This window comes from Neocloeon triangulifer, unplaced genomic scaffold (assembly GCF_031216515.1).
Source record: "Neocloeon triangulifer isolate White Clay Creek 2 clone unplaced genomic scaffold, ASM3121651v1 ptg000017l, whole genome shotgun sequence".
Lineage (NCBI taxonomy): Eukaryota > Metazoa > Arthropoda > Insecta > Ephemeroptera > Baetidae > Neocloeon > Neocloeon triangulifer.
In genome coordinates this window covers 627175-646335 of record NW_026775559.1, presented here as the reverse complement: position 1 = coordinate 646335, position 19161 = coordinate 627175, and the positions used below count along the sequence as shown (strand labels likewise).

General features: G+C 38.3%; 1 protein-coding gene across 3 annotated transcripts in view; it reads left to right on the top strand.

Moving 5' to 3' along the window:
• The window catches only part of LOC132203252 (zwei Ig domain protein zig-8-like), a 189659-nt gene that overhangs the window by 35102 nt on the left and 135396 nt on the right, over positions 1–19161 (top strand). The window contains exon 1 of one of the 3 annotated variants that reach the window (XM_059630892.1): positions 14648–14774. The exons of the other annotated variants lie outside the window; for them this stretch is intronic. Coding sequence (XP_059486875.1) covers positions 14762–14774 — 13 coding nt within the window. The 5' untranslated portion in view covers positions 14648–14761. Of the gene's footprint in view, positions 1–14647; positions 14775–19161 lie in introns of those variants that run through there. 3 annotated transcript variants of the gene reach the window in all.

Sequence of the window (19161 nt, the reverse complement as noted above, 5' to 3'; positions counted from 1 at the left end):
GCTCGCAGGCTCTCAGATTAAATAACGCAGAGCTGTTTATTAAATTTGAAACCCAATCATTATTATTCCACGCAAGGTCGAGCAGAGAAACGCGCCGGTACCTAAGTTGAGAGTGATAATGTGTGTGTGCGCGAGCCTGAAAGTGGGCCGGATTAGTACCGAAAGGGATGCTACCAGCACCGGCAATTGTGTGAGCTACGTGCCATGTATCCCACTTTGCTGCTCTATTATCACTGCTGTTTGTAAATATCTCTGTGCTCTCGAAGCCTTACACTCTCTCCTGCGGGTTAGTCCGACCAGCTCTCCAAAAGCAATGAGCCGCGAAACTATCAATCAGCTGGGGAGTCGGCCGGCCGACGCCGTTTGCAGAATCCGCCGCCGCCAACGCACGTTTGTTTGTCTAACACGCGCACTCGGAAATCTCGGTATTTATTCATGAAGCCTCCTGAGGATTTCGTCTACCGCAAAGTTAGTGAGAGCAACTCAACAAGGCCTCAGTGTGTTTGTTGGAACGTTCCCAAGCAACAATCAAAACGATTTTCTTTCCATAAACATATCATATTTTTTTTATTAAATTATTTTAATTTACATCTAAATGAATTTCTGCTTTTTATCAAAATATATTTTCCGTCAATTTAAATAAAACTGTCATTCAGTGCCATTAAATTTTTTTGAAATCAAGTTTCAAAAATAAAAAAATGAGAATCATAATGTATAATGAAATGTAAATTTTAATTCTGATTTATTGGATATCCAAGAAAAAATAGAATATCCCCCAGATTAAACAATTGGTTGAGAGAAAAAATATCAAATATTTATTCTGTCTACAATTCTGAGACAAAAATGACCACATTATTCAAGCTAAATAAAATCTTTGCTGGATCTAAATTTATATTTTTATAAATTTTTAGCGTATAGATAGGAAATATGGGGATTTGAAACCTATGAAGTTAATTTTTTCCAAATTCCAATTATAGTAATTCATTGCTTTTCATATTGTATAAACAAAATTGGAATCCAATATATTTTCAGCACTCGAAATCCAATGAAAATGATTGAATTCGCCGCTTTTCCGCATCTCTCCTGAAGAAACCCAGGCCACGAATCTCATTTGCAGAGGCACACACACTCTCTATTCCCCGTGCCTCCTCCCATGAAAGAGGTTGTTTGAGCCTTTTACCAAAACTGAAATATCCTCTCGGTGCCGACGTTTCTAGGATGGGTTATGAGAGTGGCGAAGGCATCAAGGGAGATAATTTGATGTTGCTTTTCATGCGGCAGCGCCGTGTTCGTACTGAGCCGTGTTTGCGGTGCGAACACACATCCCATACATGCGAGAGAGTTTCCACCACTTAAATGTATTGCTCACCTAGACACGTGGGTCCCTTAGGCACCACGTCAATTCCACTCGGGGCTTCATTATTATTTTGTTCTCCTCCGGTATTATGTTCAACCCCCTTACTCACTCCTGTAATGAGGCCAAAAGTAGTCCACGTTGCATGCAAATAGTGCAAAATTGTACGCACCATTTAGCAATTTTAATGTAATGGCTGATAGATATTCCGGTGCTGATGCAAAGATTTGCATTATTTATGAGTGCGGAAAATAACGCTGGCTCACTCGTTCTGGTTCGAGAGTCTGTAGTAATTGCGCACGTTTGGTTATATGCAAATGAGAGCGATACGTACACTTTTCATGCATCAATTACGATAATTTTTGCGAGTAAAATTTTATCCCTCGTCGTTTTGTTTTGTAATCATGCGCATGATTAAGCCAAAATGAGTTCGAATGAAGCCGTAAAAATGCTCCAATGGTGACAGTAAACAAAAACAACAAACAAGTGCGGTATATATCGACCGTGGATTGTGTGCGCGGATTAAAGTATTTTTTTACTTCTCTGATCATGTAACCGTTAACACAAAAATGATGATACTTTAATTATAGTTTTTATACCTTAATTCAAATTTTACTAATGGCAGTCGCATTGAATTACCTTGAAAAAAGAATGAGCCAAGTATATTTTCCTCAGAAAATACTACAGAAATTTACAAACGCAAATATGATTAATTGTTGATGTGAAGTAACTTTACGTAAACATGCAGAATTGCAATAACTATGCTTTATTGAAGGAAAATAAGGCATTAACAGAGCCCTCTTGACTCCGAGTGGTGCACTTTTGCTCCTGGAATTTCAATCAAGCGCGACGAATCCCAAGCGCTGAGATAAAATTGGCGCGCACCAAGAGACAAGCTCTTAACACGGAAACAAAGGAGAGCACTCGCCCGGGATGCAAAACATAAACCCGAGGAAGAATTTTCTCGGAGGACGAAGGCACAGCCACTTTCTTCAAAACGAATTCATAAAACGCGTTTGTTGTTTCAATAAAACGCTTTTTATTATCACGCAAGTTGCCGCTCGCTCGGCTCCATCGCGAAATTACGCTTCCATTGTTAGCGGCGGCAACAGTGGTGCTCACCCTGCCACTGTCTATGAAAATTCCGAAATTTTATATTCCTTTTTGCGAGCATAAAGTGCGCGAGCTAGAGAGAGCGCAGAAGAGGGCTAACTTTTTGGCACGAATGTTTTATTAACAAAAGCAGGTCTTGTTAGAGCGCCGGGCCACAATGAGCAAGCAACTCTTCTCGCGCGCGCAATGCCGACTTTTTACTCCTTCAACTTGTTCATCATCAGAGAGACCGGCGAGGAGGCACTAAAGTGTAAAAAAGGCCAAAATCACGTCGTCTCTCTGCAAAAAGAAAGAAAGGCGAGGCCAAGAATTTGACTAAATTTATGTATGTACGAGTGATAAAGAATTTTACGTTTATTCCTCCCAAAGAGCGAGACTGCTGCACTATGTCCTTGCAAAACTTTCAAAGCTTTAGATCCAAGAGTCAAAGTTTTTCTTTTCTATAAAAAATGGAATGTTTCAGGGGATCTCTTTTGGCAAAAATTAGGTAATTTTGGACCAAAAATTCAAAAAATGAAATGATTTACGTGATATTTCTACAGGTAAATCAATTTACATATTCATTTTAAGATTTAAAGTTTAAATAAATTAGCCAATCATAATCATTGGAATTTAAGATTTATTAAGATATATTATTTATGTTAAAATTAACCAGGAAAAATTGGGTTAGGTAGGTTCTGAACAGCTCAACCTATTTGCTATACTTGAAATTATTTGATTATTGCAATCTTTGAATTGGTTTATTCAAACCATAAATACAATCAATAACTTCAAAATTTACTCCCAAAATCACTGATTTAAAAAAAACCCACGGAATTACCAGAAATTGCCATGCTTCAATATATTCAACATGCTCATATTTTTCATTCCAAAAGGTACCTGAATGTTGCAAGGATAAGAATAATAAAACTCTCAACTCGCACACTGAAGATTTTCCCATTTTCTGCGTCTTTCTTTGACAAAATTCACTTTCAGCGTCTGTTTGAGAAGGAATAGGGAGACATGAAAATTAGCTCCTGTTTTGCTTTGCTGTCTCATGAGTCTCTTGACAACAACCGCTTTAATTTCAGGACAATATTTACCCGGTGGAGGAGCACGTTGAATTTTGCTTTGCGAAACGAAGAGGCAGCGCTCGTCGCAATAACTTGAAAAGCCGAGTTGAATTCCACGAAAAGCAATATGAATGCGGCGACGTTTGTCCGACCGCTCTCTGCACGCAGCGGCAACCCTTTTATCATCCGACGAGACCTCTCCTAGCTGCAAAAAGGAAAAGGCTCTTTTTATTTCCACTTCTGGAAATATGAAAATTGCAAACACTCGTGAACAGGCTGCGCCGAAATAATGTGCAGAATAAATATTATGCGCGGTTGCGGTCAATTTTCTGAGCCAGCGAGCTTCAAATAAATGAAGGGAATTAAAAAATCCCCGGCTGGCAAAGTGGATTGGCTTGTTGCTTTCAACGGGCACAGAGAATGAGAAGTTGCTTTTTGCCGGCGGCATAAATTTAAAGAAGCCCGCACATGTGCCACTTGTATCCTCGGCAGCATCCGACGTCGTGAAAGATCACCCCCGAATCCAACGATGCGCGGATCCGAGCGCAAAAAAATGGGCGGCTACGTGTGGACACGGCCATCAAGCCATGATGAGACCGACCGACGGAGGACGGATGCGTGCGTTCTGGCGCCGCTTTCAATTGTAGATCGCGCGCGCGAGAGAGAGAAGAGCCGCGCCATGAATTTTCCGCCGCTGCTCTTTTTGTGCCGGCGCGATCAATTTTTATGTAGGCACTTTATTCCGTCAGAAGCTTTCGCTTCTCAAATTGATTTGGGCGCAGTGTATACTGTGTAGTCGCTTCTTTTCTCCCGTTCAGTCAGATTTGCTTTCAAAATCCGTGCGTCTCTGTGCGTGTAGGCAGATGGTTCGAGTGTGTGTGCCTTATCAAAAGAAGTCTTTGAACGAGCCGAGTTATACATATTTATTTTTCAAATGGGAAGAAATTATTTTTGCACAATTTTGATCCCTGAGCTACTGAAATGAAATTGGTATTAGGAAATTGTATTGCCTTTTGAACCAATTATGCTGCTATCAAAATACATTTTAAGCAAATGGCAATGGAAGCTTACCTGTGTCCCTTAGTTAGATCTTAAAAATTAGCTAAAATTTTGTTCAAGATATTAAGAAGATGAATTTGTAATTTTTTATAAAGTTTCTTAGAAAACTTTATTAAAAATTACAAAAACCTTTCTTTTAAAAATGAAGAAACTAAAAAAAATCCCACATTTTAAAAGGAATTTTTAGTTGATTTGGTCAAAATTAATCTCAAAATCAGCCCACATATATAAAAACTAAATCAACTAGATGCATTTTTACGTTATCTTTCTGCTTCGCTATAAAAATGAGTATTTTTCAGGTGGTAAAGCTGGTCGTACTGTAACTAATAGATGGATTTTTTTGTCAAAATAACTAAATTTTTACTTCTGAAATGGAAAATAAAATCATTATTCAATTGCATGTAAATAGTCTGATGAATAATCAAAAACTTATGAAACCAAATAAATTTTAATTGAAGTAAATTGAAATAGAAATTAAAATAAAGTTTCTATTGGTTCTTTTGATTCAGCGCCATATTTTAATAATTTTTTCTAGAAAAAAGAACTCTCCGAAAGTTAAAAAAAATGGCTTATCCAAAAGATATGTAGGTCAAAAGGTCACACCAAAACTTTTAACGGAAAAATTGAGCTTACATTATAAAAATATGTTGTTCTCCTGGTATAATCAGTAATTGAAATGTAGTAATGGGTTTCCATTATTAATTTCTCTCGTGCGCACATCGTTGATAACTGAATTCAAAATTCTCAGAAGCAAACAAAATCGCTACATTTCATCGGCTTCTTGCCGTTAAAAACGGAAACAAAGCCTGACGAGACCAAAACACTGGCCTCGAGGGAAATTGATATCCTATACTTACACGCACAATATCGGAATTCAATGCGCTTTATTTGCAATAAATATACAAAAGCGGGTCATTTCAATCTCAAAGCGGCGCTCACATCCGATGTGAGAGCAGAAGCTCTTTGTGCGCGGCCCAGGAGTCATTTTCGCCGAGTGGAGGCATCACATCGAATCAGGCCGCAACATCGTTGTTGATCAGCCCCATCTCCAGTATATAAATGAAGAATTGCCGAGGAGTCGCTCTACCCCCATTATATTGATCAGAGTCTATATCGCAAATTGGTTAGCAGGGCTCGCTCGCTCTCCGTCTAACCATATCCCCGGTGGAACTGTCAAGGTATTTCCACCAGCACTCGTTGATGTTCCGAGATCTGCGAAATCCTCTCGGGATAACACACATTTTAGCAGCGGCAAGACTGATGCTCCTCTCGGCCCCGATGTATTGTGAAAAGAAGCCGCTCGCTCTTTTCGACTCCCCCGTGGTCTCTGCTACGGTATCACGTATGCAGTCAGCCGGCCGCAAGCAGGCCTGCACTGCGCCGCACGCCTCGCCTGTCCGCCCGGTTGCCTAGACACACACTTGGCGAATCACGCCGTCAGAACCAAGATTTCGCTAGCGTAGGCACGGACTGTCAATCACCGCCACTTGTTAGCGGAACGTGCGACAGTAGAATGCCAGAAATAGGTTTTGGTGATATGGTGCCTTGTAAACAAAATTTATATTATATTATATGTATTTTCTCCAATTCCAACATGTATGTAAATGTAATTGTTTGAACGAGAATAAACAACAATAATAATAATATTTCAAATTTAAAATATTTTAACGGTGAATTTACAAAATTATTACTTTTCATGGCCTCCAAAGTTTAAAACGGAAAAAATCGTTTGCTTAAATTTAAAAATATTATTTAAAAAATGTGGCTTATACCCATCATTTTTCACTTAAAATGAACCTAATTTAGAAATGCTTAATTAATTTTACTGAAAAGAAAAAAATTGAATTAATCCATTTTATTTGTTAATTTAACTTTATTTTAAATTTTAAAAAATATGAGCATTTTCTTATGCAAAAAAAATGTTTAAAAACATAAAACTACATTTAAATGTAAACATTTCTTTTAAATTGACTTATTAAACGACAAAACCATATTTCCCATCTATCCTCTTGCTTCATCTCTGCAAAGCAATCCAAAATTTGCATACCAAGTTTTTCTTTTCAACAGCTCCGTTAGTACGATAAGCGATCCGGCCCTAACTGGAGGCAAACTGCGTTCGCTTGCCTTTGGAAAACAAAGGCCGGCCGCTAAACAATTTGGCAAACAAGGAATGGTCCCTCCGAGACTCCAGACTCGATTAATTTGACCGCTTTGTGCACAAAGTTCTGATTTGCCTTTGAAATGCAGGTTCCTTTTCATGGCCGTTTCGAAAACTCCAACAGCGTCATTTACCTTCGATTTCAATCCTAAAAATTAAAAAAAATTCAAGATCAAAAGGATATTTTTTGAAGTAATTCCGTTTAATTGGCAAACGGCAGAAACGGGGCCATTAATGAAGTTTTAAAGTCTGGATGTGGCAGCATTAATTTGGCACTCATCACTGCCATTTCCCGGTTGACAGTCGGAAAATTATTAAAATGTCGCGCTAATTGGAATTCGGCAAACAATGCACTGACGAGCAATTTTAAGTTTAATTGGCGCGTCCATAAAGTGAAAGGGCCGCAAACAATCGACGCAAAAGCCCGTGCAAAATTGGAATTCAATTTATCGCCGGTTGCGATCAGGAGCGCAACAAAACACACAAAGTAATCTAATTTGACACGCAATTGATGCGAAGTCAACAAGCTCTATGTAAAAATAATGCGGCACGTTCGACTGGCCATAAAAGCAAACGGCATAAAGAAATCGTCTTTCAATTTTTTTTCCTCCAACTCTGTGCCTGCCATTGACGATTTCGTATCATAAGGCGAGGCGTTTTTCCATAAATCTTTGTCTTTCTCAAGGCGAGTTAAGATAAATGGTGGAGGAAATTGTATGATACAATTTTCTTTCCTCGCCGCGCGCACTTCTTGTGTGTATTTCCTGCGAGCGGCCCTCTCTACGTGTGTATGAAAGATTGCCAGCCGGCGTTTGGGCGTTCCGAGAGTAGCGAAAACGAAATCCGCCCGCACACTGACTGAGCACAACAACAACAGTCGTGAGCTCTGGAAATGAGACACAGAGAGTTGCAGTGCTTGGTTTGGCACGGGACGATAAATTACTCGCGCCAGTCACTTCCATGATACACGCCAATGAATTTATCGTCGCACCCGCCGCGTATAATATGGATTTTCAAGTGAGGAGATTTGCCGGACACGTACGCTAATAAAATTTATTTATTGTTTTTATTGCCGACTATTTTGTTGTTTGCTCAGCAATCGCGCCCGTTTTCATATTTACATCGGCGTGTTTGTGTCGAGATTGTTTGCGGACATAAAGTTGCAAATTTATCGCGGTAAATTTCAAGCACTTTTGTTTGTGTCGCGGCTCGTTGACTCTCGTGGAGCGTCATTTAGCACGGCTCGCAACTGGCTCGAAATTGTGACAATGGCGTGGATGGCAGGTACGCTACTTGTCGGTCTTGCTAATAAGCGCGAATGATGCTAAATTTTGCTGTTTTGTTTCATTAATTAATTAATTCTTTTTATTAAATACCAACAGTATACAGACGCATACATGAATATAAATCATATAAATTGTCTATGCATACAATAATTTATAATAATTATTAATTAATTTATTAATTTTTATTTATATTTAATTAATTTAATTTGAATTTCTCCGTTTTGTTAAATATATAATAGTTTATTGAAAAACATTAAACTCTAGTCAGTTTGAGCAAAGTTTAAATTTTTCAATTTTTTTTTCAATGTATTTAATTTCACCCTAGGTTTAGCACTGTTTTTTTTCATTATTATTTCACATCGTTCATGAAACACATAATATTACTTTTAATATTTGAAACATCAACAATAAACAATGAGGTTTTTGTAATTCTTTAAAAAGTTCATTATAGACAAGAAAGATTATTAATCATGAATAAATTTCTGGACCGGAAAACTTCAGCTGGTCTCCATCCATGGTGATTTTTTCATTGCATTTATTCATAATTTTTCAACTATAATTCAAGCTAAGCAAATCAAGGTTTTTGACTCTAGTCGCAATCAGTCTAAAATTTTAACATTATTTTAAAAGAACCATGGAAATTAAAATGATTTTTGAAAATTATATTAAATTTTTCCTTCCTTGAATATTAATTAATCGACTGATTGATATCAGCAAACAGAATAAATTAAACCGACGGCGACTGGTATTGACACGCGTCGGTGAATATCAGAACGCACACGTGTCTCATTGACATATCGACCTTCCACGTTGAGCCGGAGAGAATACGAGCCGATTTTTTTTATTTTGCTCCAGGAAAACCTATTAATATGAAACACAAAATCCAACGCCGGGGGGGAAGAACTGCTCATGCATAGTTAATCAATACAAACACACACCAACATTATTTTCATCAAGCTCGGCGATGGCGAGCGCGACCGCAAAAGCCGCCGCGAGGAAATTCCCCCAATCCCGGGAGCGAAAGCCGCGCCGCCGAACAATAACTTTTTGCAAATGCTCATTATTCCTAAACACCCCGCAGTCGTGCCGCGGAAAAATCAACCGTATTGTTTCGAAGAGGACAATTGAAAAATGTTGCGGCAAATTGTACATATTTTATACATCGCTCGCCGGCATTGGTGGGAGAGAGAGAGAGAATTCTTTTGGGAAATCAATGACAGCGGGGACATGACCGGCACTGCAATATGCCCTCTCTCACGGAGAGTTACAATATACACAGCATACATATATATTGGAGGGATGCTGGAGGAAACGTTTTATATAAAAAAGACGTGCTCGTCCGTGCGGGGTGAAAGGGTTATCAATGAAATTAAAGAGCGGAAAAGCTGAGGGGTGGGCGTTTCCGAAAGGCAATATTAGCGACGCAGGTCCCCGAGCTGCCTTTCGGATCACGCGATATAATGATGCGTATGTTTTAAAATTCCTCGTCTCCCGGGGATAATAATAATTAAAGCTTTCAGCGCGGCACTAAACTGTCGGTACTCGGCCGTGTGTATGTATTTTAATAAAACTGCACAAAGAGCAGCGGGGTGTTATCCCTTTTAGCGCACGGCCAACTTGTGATGGGATTATTTTATACGGTTGGCTCGATGAGAAGCTTTATTTGCTCGAACAAACACCCATATTTGGCGTACGTGTGTGTGTAGGTGAACTTTTTCGAGAGGTGCGGAAAATTCTCTCACTCACGAGCTGTTCAAAACTGCCCAATTTACTTTCTGGCCGCAAAAAAATTGAAACCACCGCCGATCGAAGCGTTAATTAAAAGTTCGTTCGGCTCCAATTACCCAAGTTTGTGTATGGACTATAGAGAGACAGACTTTCCAGGAGCATTAATTGCGAGAATGTGCTCCTAAAGATTAAATACATTTTAACATGGAGAGACTCTTGTGGTCTGGATTTTGCCTCTTGGAAAAATTTCATCCGTTCAGTGGATTGATTGGTGAAGCAGAAGCACAAAGATTTTCCTCTCTTTCCAGTGTAAACATGAAAAGTTTGCCCCCTCTCAATCTTTGTTCTACCTTTCGATTCGATTCGCTCCTCAAGTTCACGCTAAGATGCATTTTCCTCTTTTAAAACCCTCTTCAGTTCGCTATATTTCACTCGCCATTAGATTTGATAGGGAGGAGTTCTTTTCCTCTCTCTTGAGAATTCCGACCAAAGTGATTCAGCAAGAAAAACCATGTTGGGAAACCACTGCACGCGCCTGTTTGCTCCGCCATGAATAATATTCTGGTTTTCTATTTCCAAACAAACAGACGCAGGGACCGATGCACCCCATTCCGAACACACGCGCCCCGAAATTACCGCGGTTTGCAGCAACCCTCACTGCATTTCTGAGGTGAGATCAATCTCTTGTACACAGATGCACCAGTTCGCCACCGAAAAAGGGTCTTTACACATTACACCGGTGGCTGCACTATATGCAGCTGGAAAGTGAAACGCGGGCGTCAATAAAGTGCATTCGCTGTTTCATCAATCAAACGGCAGCTCCGCCCGAAAATCAATTCCCCTGGTAATAAAAAGTGAGTCTGCACTATCATTCCAACTTTCAATTGAGGAGCTTGCATTCATCAGTTGATTTATGCAGACCCCTAGGGGAAGTGAAAAATGAAGGTGCTACGCTTCGAAAGTAGCAGTTTGTAGCTTTTTAAATTTTAAAATTTGTTTAATTAATACTTTGTACTGTTTTAATTTAAATCGTTATATCCAATTTAGGAAATTGAAACGCCGTTATGTGTTGTTGTTTAATTAAATATCATGCTTTTAAGTCTACTAGAAATCTTAAATATTTTTTTTCATGTCTTTTATACAAATTAATTTTTTGAAATTTGTATTATTTTTATAAGTTCAATAATTGTAAATAAATTTTTAAATATAATTTATATGTATCTGAGAATTTTATTTTTAAAGCTAAATTGATTTAATTTTTTGGATTATGCCATGGAATACACAAACTTGACTTTATTTTCATTAACTTATTTTCTACTTATATGTTTCACTTGGTTCAATTTGAAGTAAATAATAATTAAGTGTATAATTACAAATTTTTCTTATTAACCGTCCTTCATACATACTTGCAATTAAATTTTATATAATAGAAGACATTGACTTGAGACGAAAACAAAAATTATAATCACAAAAAATTTTGAAAAATTTATAGGTTCATTTGTGTTTTAAAATTTTCAGCGCATTTTTATCATGACTTCTGAACTGAATCGTGGCAGTTTTGAGAAATGCAGACGACCTAAATTTCAAGTGCATTTTTCACTTCCCAAGGTGCGTCATTTTGCAAATCCCCTGCTCTTGAGAAGCCGGCGCAGCAAAGTGCGTTTTGTCACCTGCCGCGTCACGCAAATGCAAATCCACCGGGGGCATTGTGCGAGAGTGTGCACTAGGCAGAGGGTCATGCGTTTTCCGCGGATAAAGTGGCTGATATAATGTGAGTGTGCGAGAGAGAGCACCGCCGGCGGGCCGTGATGTGTCAAGTGAGCATGATTGATAGGCGGCGAAAGGTGAGCGGCGGCGGCGTCGGGCGCTCCGACCAACCAGCCCGAGTTTTATTACGAAAGTGTGTGGAACGTCCCCGGACGAAAGCAACCACCAAGCGCGCGTTCTTGCACGGAGACACATCCATCATGGGGTTAGCTCTAAGATATAACACCTATATTAGGGGCTTAATGCACAATGCCATCAGCAGAGAGCTCGATGTGCCGGGGCCTCGTTTATTAAATATCGCCGCCGACGCACCACCCAGCAGCAGCCTACGCCAAAATCGTCAGATTTTGAGCGCCTTGATGGCGCACATTAATTAAGTGTCAGTCTTTAATTGAATTTTGACGCTCTCTCTTCAGCCCTGTTTTGAAAAGCTCAATGGATTATATGGCGATGCTAAAGAGGCTTGTTAATTCATTTAGATTTCCATTTAAATAATATTGAGAGTTGGATAAGAAACCAAATGAATTTTGAAATATTACATATTATAATAAAAAATTGATTGACAATCATAAAATTATAAAAAGAATTTAAATTTTGAAATTGTTCTCTTGATTTTCAAATTCAGTTTACAGCGGAATTATTTTTATTCACTCTGTCAATCCAATTTTGATGAATGTCAGTGGTTGGTACCCTTGAATAAAATGTAGCTTTTAATTTGAGAAACTTACCTGTATAGAGCTGCAATTTTAATTAGCTCATCCAATCTGAAGCTTATTTTTTCTTTGCAATAGCAGACTCGTAAATTTTAGAAAGAAAAAAAATATATAAATATCTCATTTTGAGTGCTCCCCCTCGACTCGTCTGAGAGACTTTCAAGAGGCGATTTATCAAACTCCGCCTCGTTACAACTCTATTCAGAGGGAAATTCCTTTTTTTCTTACTCCTTTTTTGCTGCAAAAAAATCTAATTAAAATAAATTTCCAAAGGACGAATGCAGAAAATTAAAAAAAAATCGCGTGTTATTGGCATCATCTTCATCAAAAAGCCTCCCGCAGCTTGTGCGAGCTCTATCTCGCAACCCTGTTTCTGGCAGCCTCTCTGACCCCTCTTTATATCAAGTTACGAGATTTCATTTATCAAACGTAATGATGAATGGACCCATTTACCAGCTTCATAAATCTGCGATGAATAAAATCGAGCAAAGCCCGACCAAATTGAATCTTGCAACGTCCGTAAGCCCTTTCGCTCTCTCTCGGAATTCCCGCAAGACTGATTTGCGTCTGTGGAAATGAATGAAAAATATTTCAATTTGAATCGTAGCGTTAATGTACAATTCGCAGGGATTTGTGACTTGGCCGAATTCAAAACGTTAAGCCGCAGAAAGGCTTTTTGTGCCGTGGACAAGTTGGAAAAATATTCAAAACTTTTTATAGGCTGCAAATGGAACAGTTCGAATGTGTGTGTGTCCTAAACAGGCAGCACTAAAACGCCATTTATAACCTCGCACAATATGCCTTTCAGCAGACACGCGTTATTTTTCTTTTTTTTTATTCGGCCATTTTTATTTTACGCCACGGCCTCTGAAATGTGGTTAGTTTTATGGCGGGCAGATAGTCATCATAAAAGACAGAGGCGAATTAAATTCATGCGGTATATCGGGAAGCGATAAATTACACACTAGGAAAACAAAACAATCCTGTATTTATTCTAATTTTACTCGGCTTGCGACCAGACAGCAGTTCGTCGGCGACAAATGACATGATTATCATAGAATTTGCGCGTTATTGGTCTCGGCTGACTGTTTGTTGTTTGCAGTAATAATCAGACGTTAAAGCCCAGTCGTATTTATGCAGCACCAATTTGCAGCTGCGGTGCTCTTGCTGACACCCCATGAAATCTCCTCCCACGCCACCTCTTTCCGTTTACACGTTATTGGGTTTTGAACAGAAACCATTAGCAAACATCAGTGGCAGCTGCAGGAGCATTGCATCGCAGGTTCTAATCAGACATAACTGAAAAGTCTTTTCATATTTCACTTCATACGTTTGAAGGAATGTTCCATATATTATTTTTTCTCTCTACTCAATAACGTTTTATTTTTTTGATATGCACATTAATTACCCGCAGATAAATTTCACATTTCAAAAGTTAACGAAAAGAAGAAAATTATGCATTATGCCTTATATTTCCTGATTAGATCATTAATCGTGATTATTTGATTAAATATTTTGAGTTTGCGACAATAATGGCGGCATTTTTTTAAGGTGGAAATTTTAATTGCAAGTTAGGTTTATTTTATTCAGTTTTTGGATGAAATCTGTTCATTAATTTTTAGAATTATATTATAAAACTTAAACTCAAGAGCTGCAATCCTTCTGATCATTTTTCACATTTTCTTGATAATATTAGTGTGGCAGATTTTGAAAAATTTATTATCCAGAATTTAGGCACGCGTAACTGAAGCACTTGCCAGCTCACAAACAAACATTTAGAAACAAGGGCTCTGCGTATATTGAGTGAGTGTGTAGAGAGGAAGCTCTTTGTCATTTATTTGCTCACCACTTCAAGTGGATAAATTCACCGCTGCCTGCACAGTTGATAAATAAATCTGGCGAAGCACTTCAATTTCCATTTGCGGTGTTAAAAAGAGCAGAATATTGTGCGAATGGGGGAGGAAAAAATTTGGAGCGGGATGGTGGAAAGAAAATAAGAAAATTGCATTTCAGCAGTGAATTTGAATGATTCAATAATTTATGTAAAATTCAATTAAAAATAACACTCACTATTATAACAGTTCGTCAATCATGCCAAAACAGCAAAAGAAAGAAAAAAAAATGCACTCATTATTCAATGATACACACCTTTTAACGTATTGAATCATGTCCTCTCTCGCGGCGGTCGTCACTTTGGCACTTTTGGCCAAAATCACCATGCATGATGAAACACTCCAGCCTCCAGCTGATACTGATCATATATGGTCTCAATAATATGGCTCAATTACCACATGATTTTAATGAGAAAGGCGGCAGCAAGAGATCCAATTCGACAATTGTTGCCGCCTTTTTCATTAAAAACAAATGAAGCTTGCGCTGCGCCATATGCAAACCATATGACCAGTATCAGTTGGACTATAAGAGTTGCATCATGCATGGTGGTTATTGGTGATGCATGCTGATTTTGGCCGAAAATCGTGGCCGCAACGGAGGACACCGCCGGCTGGTCAGTTAGGCCACGATTTGACGCGATGCCGACGCTAGGTTTGTATAATTGAACAGTTTGCGCTTGTTTCGTTTGTTTCTCCATTCTGAGATTTTCTGACGCCACAATTAATGTATCCAGTTTCTTTGAAAAAATTAATTCACGTGGCCAATACTAACGTAAGTATGTAAATGGTATACATAATACGACCTTCGTGGAAAAATTTCAGTTGAAATAATTATTTTTTCTAATTGCATTTAAAATAATTATCACTATAAAGAGTTGCACAATATTAAAATAAAATTCAATCATACAGTTTGTTGAAAACAGCGTAACCTAAATTTATTTTCAAGCTGGATTGCTGTTCGCTCATTGAATTTGGAGCAGGGAAACAAACTTTGCAGCACTAAATGCACCCTATACGAGTTGGCTGAATTCCTGAAGTGTTAATGCAACAAGCTGGCTTCTCTTTTGGAAATAATTATCACTACGAATAATTTTGATAATTTGAATGTGCTGGTGTGTTGGGAAATGTGTGACATAAATTACAATCCAAATGGGTTGCTTAATTTTATATTCATGAAAATTTAAAATCCGAGGTAAAATTTTTTGAAGTTGTATTGGATTTCTCTAGTTTTATATTTGAATGCTCTTTTTGTGTCAAACCAGAATAAGTTTGCAATTTCATATAAGTTTGAAATTGTGACATTTTGCTGCAAGGGACACGTGTTGGGTGAAAACTAGAGCATGCTCATTAACTTATTTTTAATCAGACGGCCGTCTTTTAATTAAAGCGCCACGGACAGAGGTGGATTTTTTTCTCTGCCAAGCTGACAGAAGCACGCTCGAGAAGTACCACTTCTTCATCTGCTCGGGTAGCGGATAAAAATGGTCTCGCTGGTCAGTGCCAAATGAGGCATAAAATGCAATGATGAATGCCCAAGCTGTAGACCGTGCACTTGAACAAGAATGATCATCGGCAAACAAAAAGCTGCTGCGAGTCGGAATCTTCTTGCACACATTACACGTCCCATGTAAGTACTCTCTCGCGCGTTCTTCCTCTCTTCATCCGATGAGAAGCAGAACAATAGAGAGCGACCTGCATAGAGTGCACGGTATCCGCAGTGGTGCGTCTATGCTCCAGGGAGATTTGAATCCGGCGGCAGCGCAACTCCATTTGGATGATTAATTTTTGCCAGGAGCTGGAAAAGAGCTTTGCCTGCACACGGCTATTGGTATAGGAAATCGATCGAAAGCTTTTGTTGGCCTGATGACTTTTTTGCGGAATGTTCATTTCAATCGAAAGTTTCCTCTTGATTGAATGTTGGCGATAAAATTGGTAAAAGTTTCCGTTTTGTTTTCATTCAAATCGCAGGTAAACGACAAATCTTTTGTTGATTATTATTTCCGTTAAGCTCTCAGCAATACAAATGGTGGGAAATGGTAAATATCCGCCAACGCTAAAATCATTTGAAAGGTACTTTGTGTTAGCGGAAAATTTAAAATGTCACGATTTTTCAACCGAATATGAATTTTTAATTCTGAAGCTTTCCGCGTCATATCCCACACAATAGGCCTCCCAGAGGAATTCCAAATACGGTGGGTGCTTCAATGTAATTTCGAATTAATTATAATAAAATATAATGAACACAATTTTTTCAAATTAAGATCAGAATTAAAAATATTTGTTGTATCGTCGTTTCCTAAAAATATAAACAAAATAAAGTAAGATAGTTTTTTTCCCTAATATAAGTAAAAACATTTCCTAAAATCTTCACACAAAAATATAAAATTAAATAAGTAACTTTTTTGTTTCATAACATTTTGTTTCTGTTTATTTTGTTAACAACTCAATTTATAGCCTTACAGTGGAATTTCTAAGTTGATTTATTGAAAATACTTTAATGCTAAAAGCGTTTGACTAACCCAGACTGCCTGTGGCACGAAAATCCCCTTCTCCGGCTAAATCGCTGCCAAGCAACACAAAAGTAGCGAGAAAATCGGCGCTCACCGGAATCCCATGAGGGGTTTTTCTCACTTGAGGGATTTTGCGTCAAGTCGGTGCGCCGAATGTAAATTGCCTTTTAATTTGGAGGAAGACGCAAGCCAGTCGGTCTGCCGTCTCAAAGCTTGGCGCTATTGATGTCTCCATTGGGGATTAAACTAGCTCCGTGTGCGCCAAGTGTTACGTGAAACGCACGTGCCGCTTTCCGACATTTGCATCGCGGAAATTAGCCGGTGGCGCGAAAGAGACACGGCGGTAAACACTGCCACGCCATTATAACTGAGCGAGGAAAGGAACTGTCAAATTGCACCCTGCGTCAGAAGAACGATACCAACTTGGCGCAAATTTGTATCCCTCTCTTTTTTTTTACTTCTTGAAGCGGTATTTTCATACCAGGCTGAATTACGATTTTAGGTGCGCAAAAAGTTCGTGTTTAAAGTAAAAAAGCAAGTAATTAACGTATTTGATTTTTTCGTAGCAGGTAGAAAACTTTAATTGGTACAAATTTGACTGGTATTTTAATGGTGTGCGCAGTTTTTAGATTATGCGATAAGTGGTTAGTGACGCGATATTGTCGCTCATTTAAGAAGTGTTAATGCCAAGTTTGCATGGAAACAATTTCAAATTGCACGAAAATCTTGATAGAATTGTAAAAATGTGCTTATCATTGAAAAAAATGTTAAAAATGCCTTTAATCGTAGGCCTGTCATTACAAGAACAAATTTATAAATTATTTATATTAATCAAACAAATTTAATTTTGTGCCCAAATACATCATCCATAAATGCAATATTATAATTTTTGGACCGGTTACAAGAGAGAATTAAGTAAAAAAAATTCCCACTTCATATAATTGTACTGTTGTGAAAAAAGGCATGAAATATTTTCCTTATGGCATTTATAAAATTTGTACATGATATTGGGTGTTATTAAACTATACCTTTCATTTTGAGCGTTAAATTGCAAGATATTTGAATAATAAAAATAAAACAGTCCTCACATATTTTTATTTTTGATTGATAATATAATATATTATTTAATTAATCTCCAGTCTTTTCGTATAAAAATATTATTAATTTCTCAACAAAATTGCAAATAACTCTCTAGCAATCTAATATTTCGCTCTTGCTTGTTTCAGGTGAGTTACTGAATGGAGTAAGATTTAACTACACCCTTGGCCCAGGAAGTTTTTCTTTGAAGTAAGAGATCTTTTGCCGCAATCTCGTGCACTAACAGCTCGCTCTTGTATTTAATCCTTATTCCTCCAACATGACTCACGCTTTAAATACGGAATGGCGTGTTAAGAACAGCAAAGCACCCGAAAATCTCGCCCAGCACTTTCCACGAACTACAAAAGTCGACTCGCATTTTTTTTTCCGGCCTGCAGACTAAAATTAATTAACGACGACCATGAAGTGAGGGAGGGAAAGCATTTTTCAGCAGAGCGGTCCGGGCTTAATTTGGAGGCTGCTGCAGTTGGTCCGCCGCTCGTATTTAAGGTATATGCAAATAAAAAGGGACCTACAGAGGTAGTGTGTAATCCAGATAGCGGCACAAAAGAATGAAAACGAGCGGGCAGCATTACCGCACAAGCGACTCTTTGCTTGCCGGCGTCCTTTTAATAAAGCGCACGTTAAAACACACACACTATTCGGATTCCTTTCTTTCTTTCTCTCTTCTTTGAAACCGGATATTAAATCTTAGCAGGCCTTATCCCTCATTTGTTAGACATAATCTTTTTTATGAGAACGTGAGGGAGGACGAATGGGCGAAATCTCTTCAGACGACTGCACACAGTGTGCCGGCACGTGCGTGTGTTTTTCCCCTCTTACCTTGGCTGCTTTTTACGACCCTTTTGTCCCGGCCGCCAACTTTTTTGCCACCCCGTAAAATATGACGGGCAATTTGTCGGCGATTGCGATTTTCGCGAGTGCCTCAACATGTCTGCCGCGTGCAAATTAAATCGCAGCTCAGAGCTGTTGAGAGTGGATTTATCGCTGCGACGGGTGTGTTGCTTGTTTTTGTTCAAGGGTATATCTCGAAAGGGAGATGCGCACCAAGATTGGTGCCTCGGATATTCCTAGTGAAATTCCATACGAGCCAACTTGAAGTAAAGTTTTAATCTTCTTCCAATTTTCTTTTCTGAATAGATTGTTTGACGTGTTGCAGAAAAAAATATATGAACTAAAAAAAAAATAAATAAAATGAAATTTTAATTCAGCTTATTTTTTTTAAAGTTCAATTTTTCCTTCGCACCGTGAAATTTCTGATGATTTAAATAAAAAAAAATTTGTTTACAAAGTGAAAATAAATAATGACTTTTAGTCTCCAAGCTTTTTTTAAAAAACCGGCTTAAAAATATAGCATTCAAGGAATTAATGAGGGCGATCCAAAAGGCTAACTTGGCCCAGGCTAAATTAACCTGGCCTGGGCTAATTTAA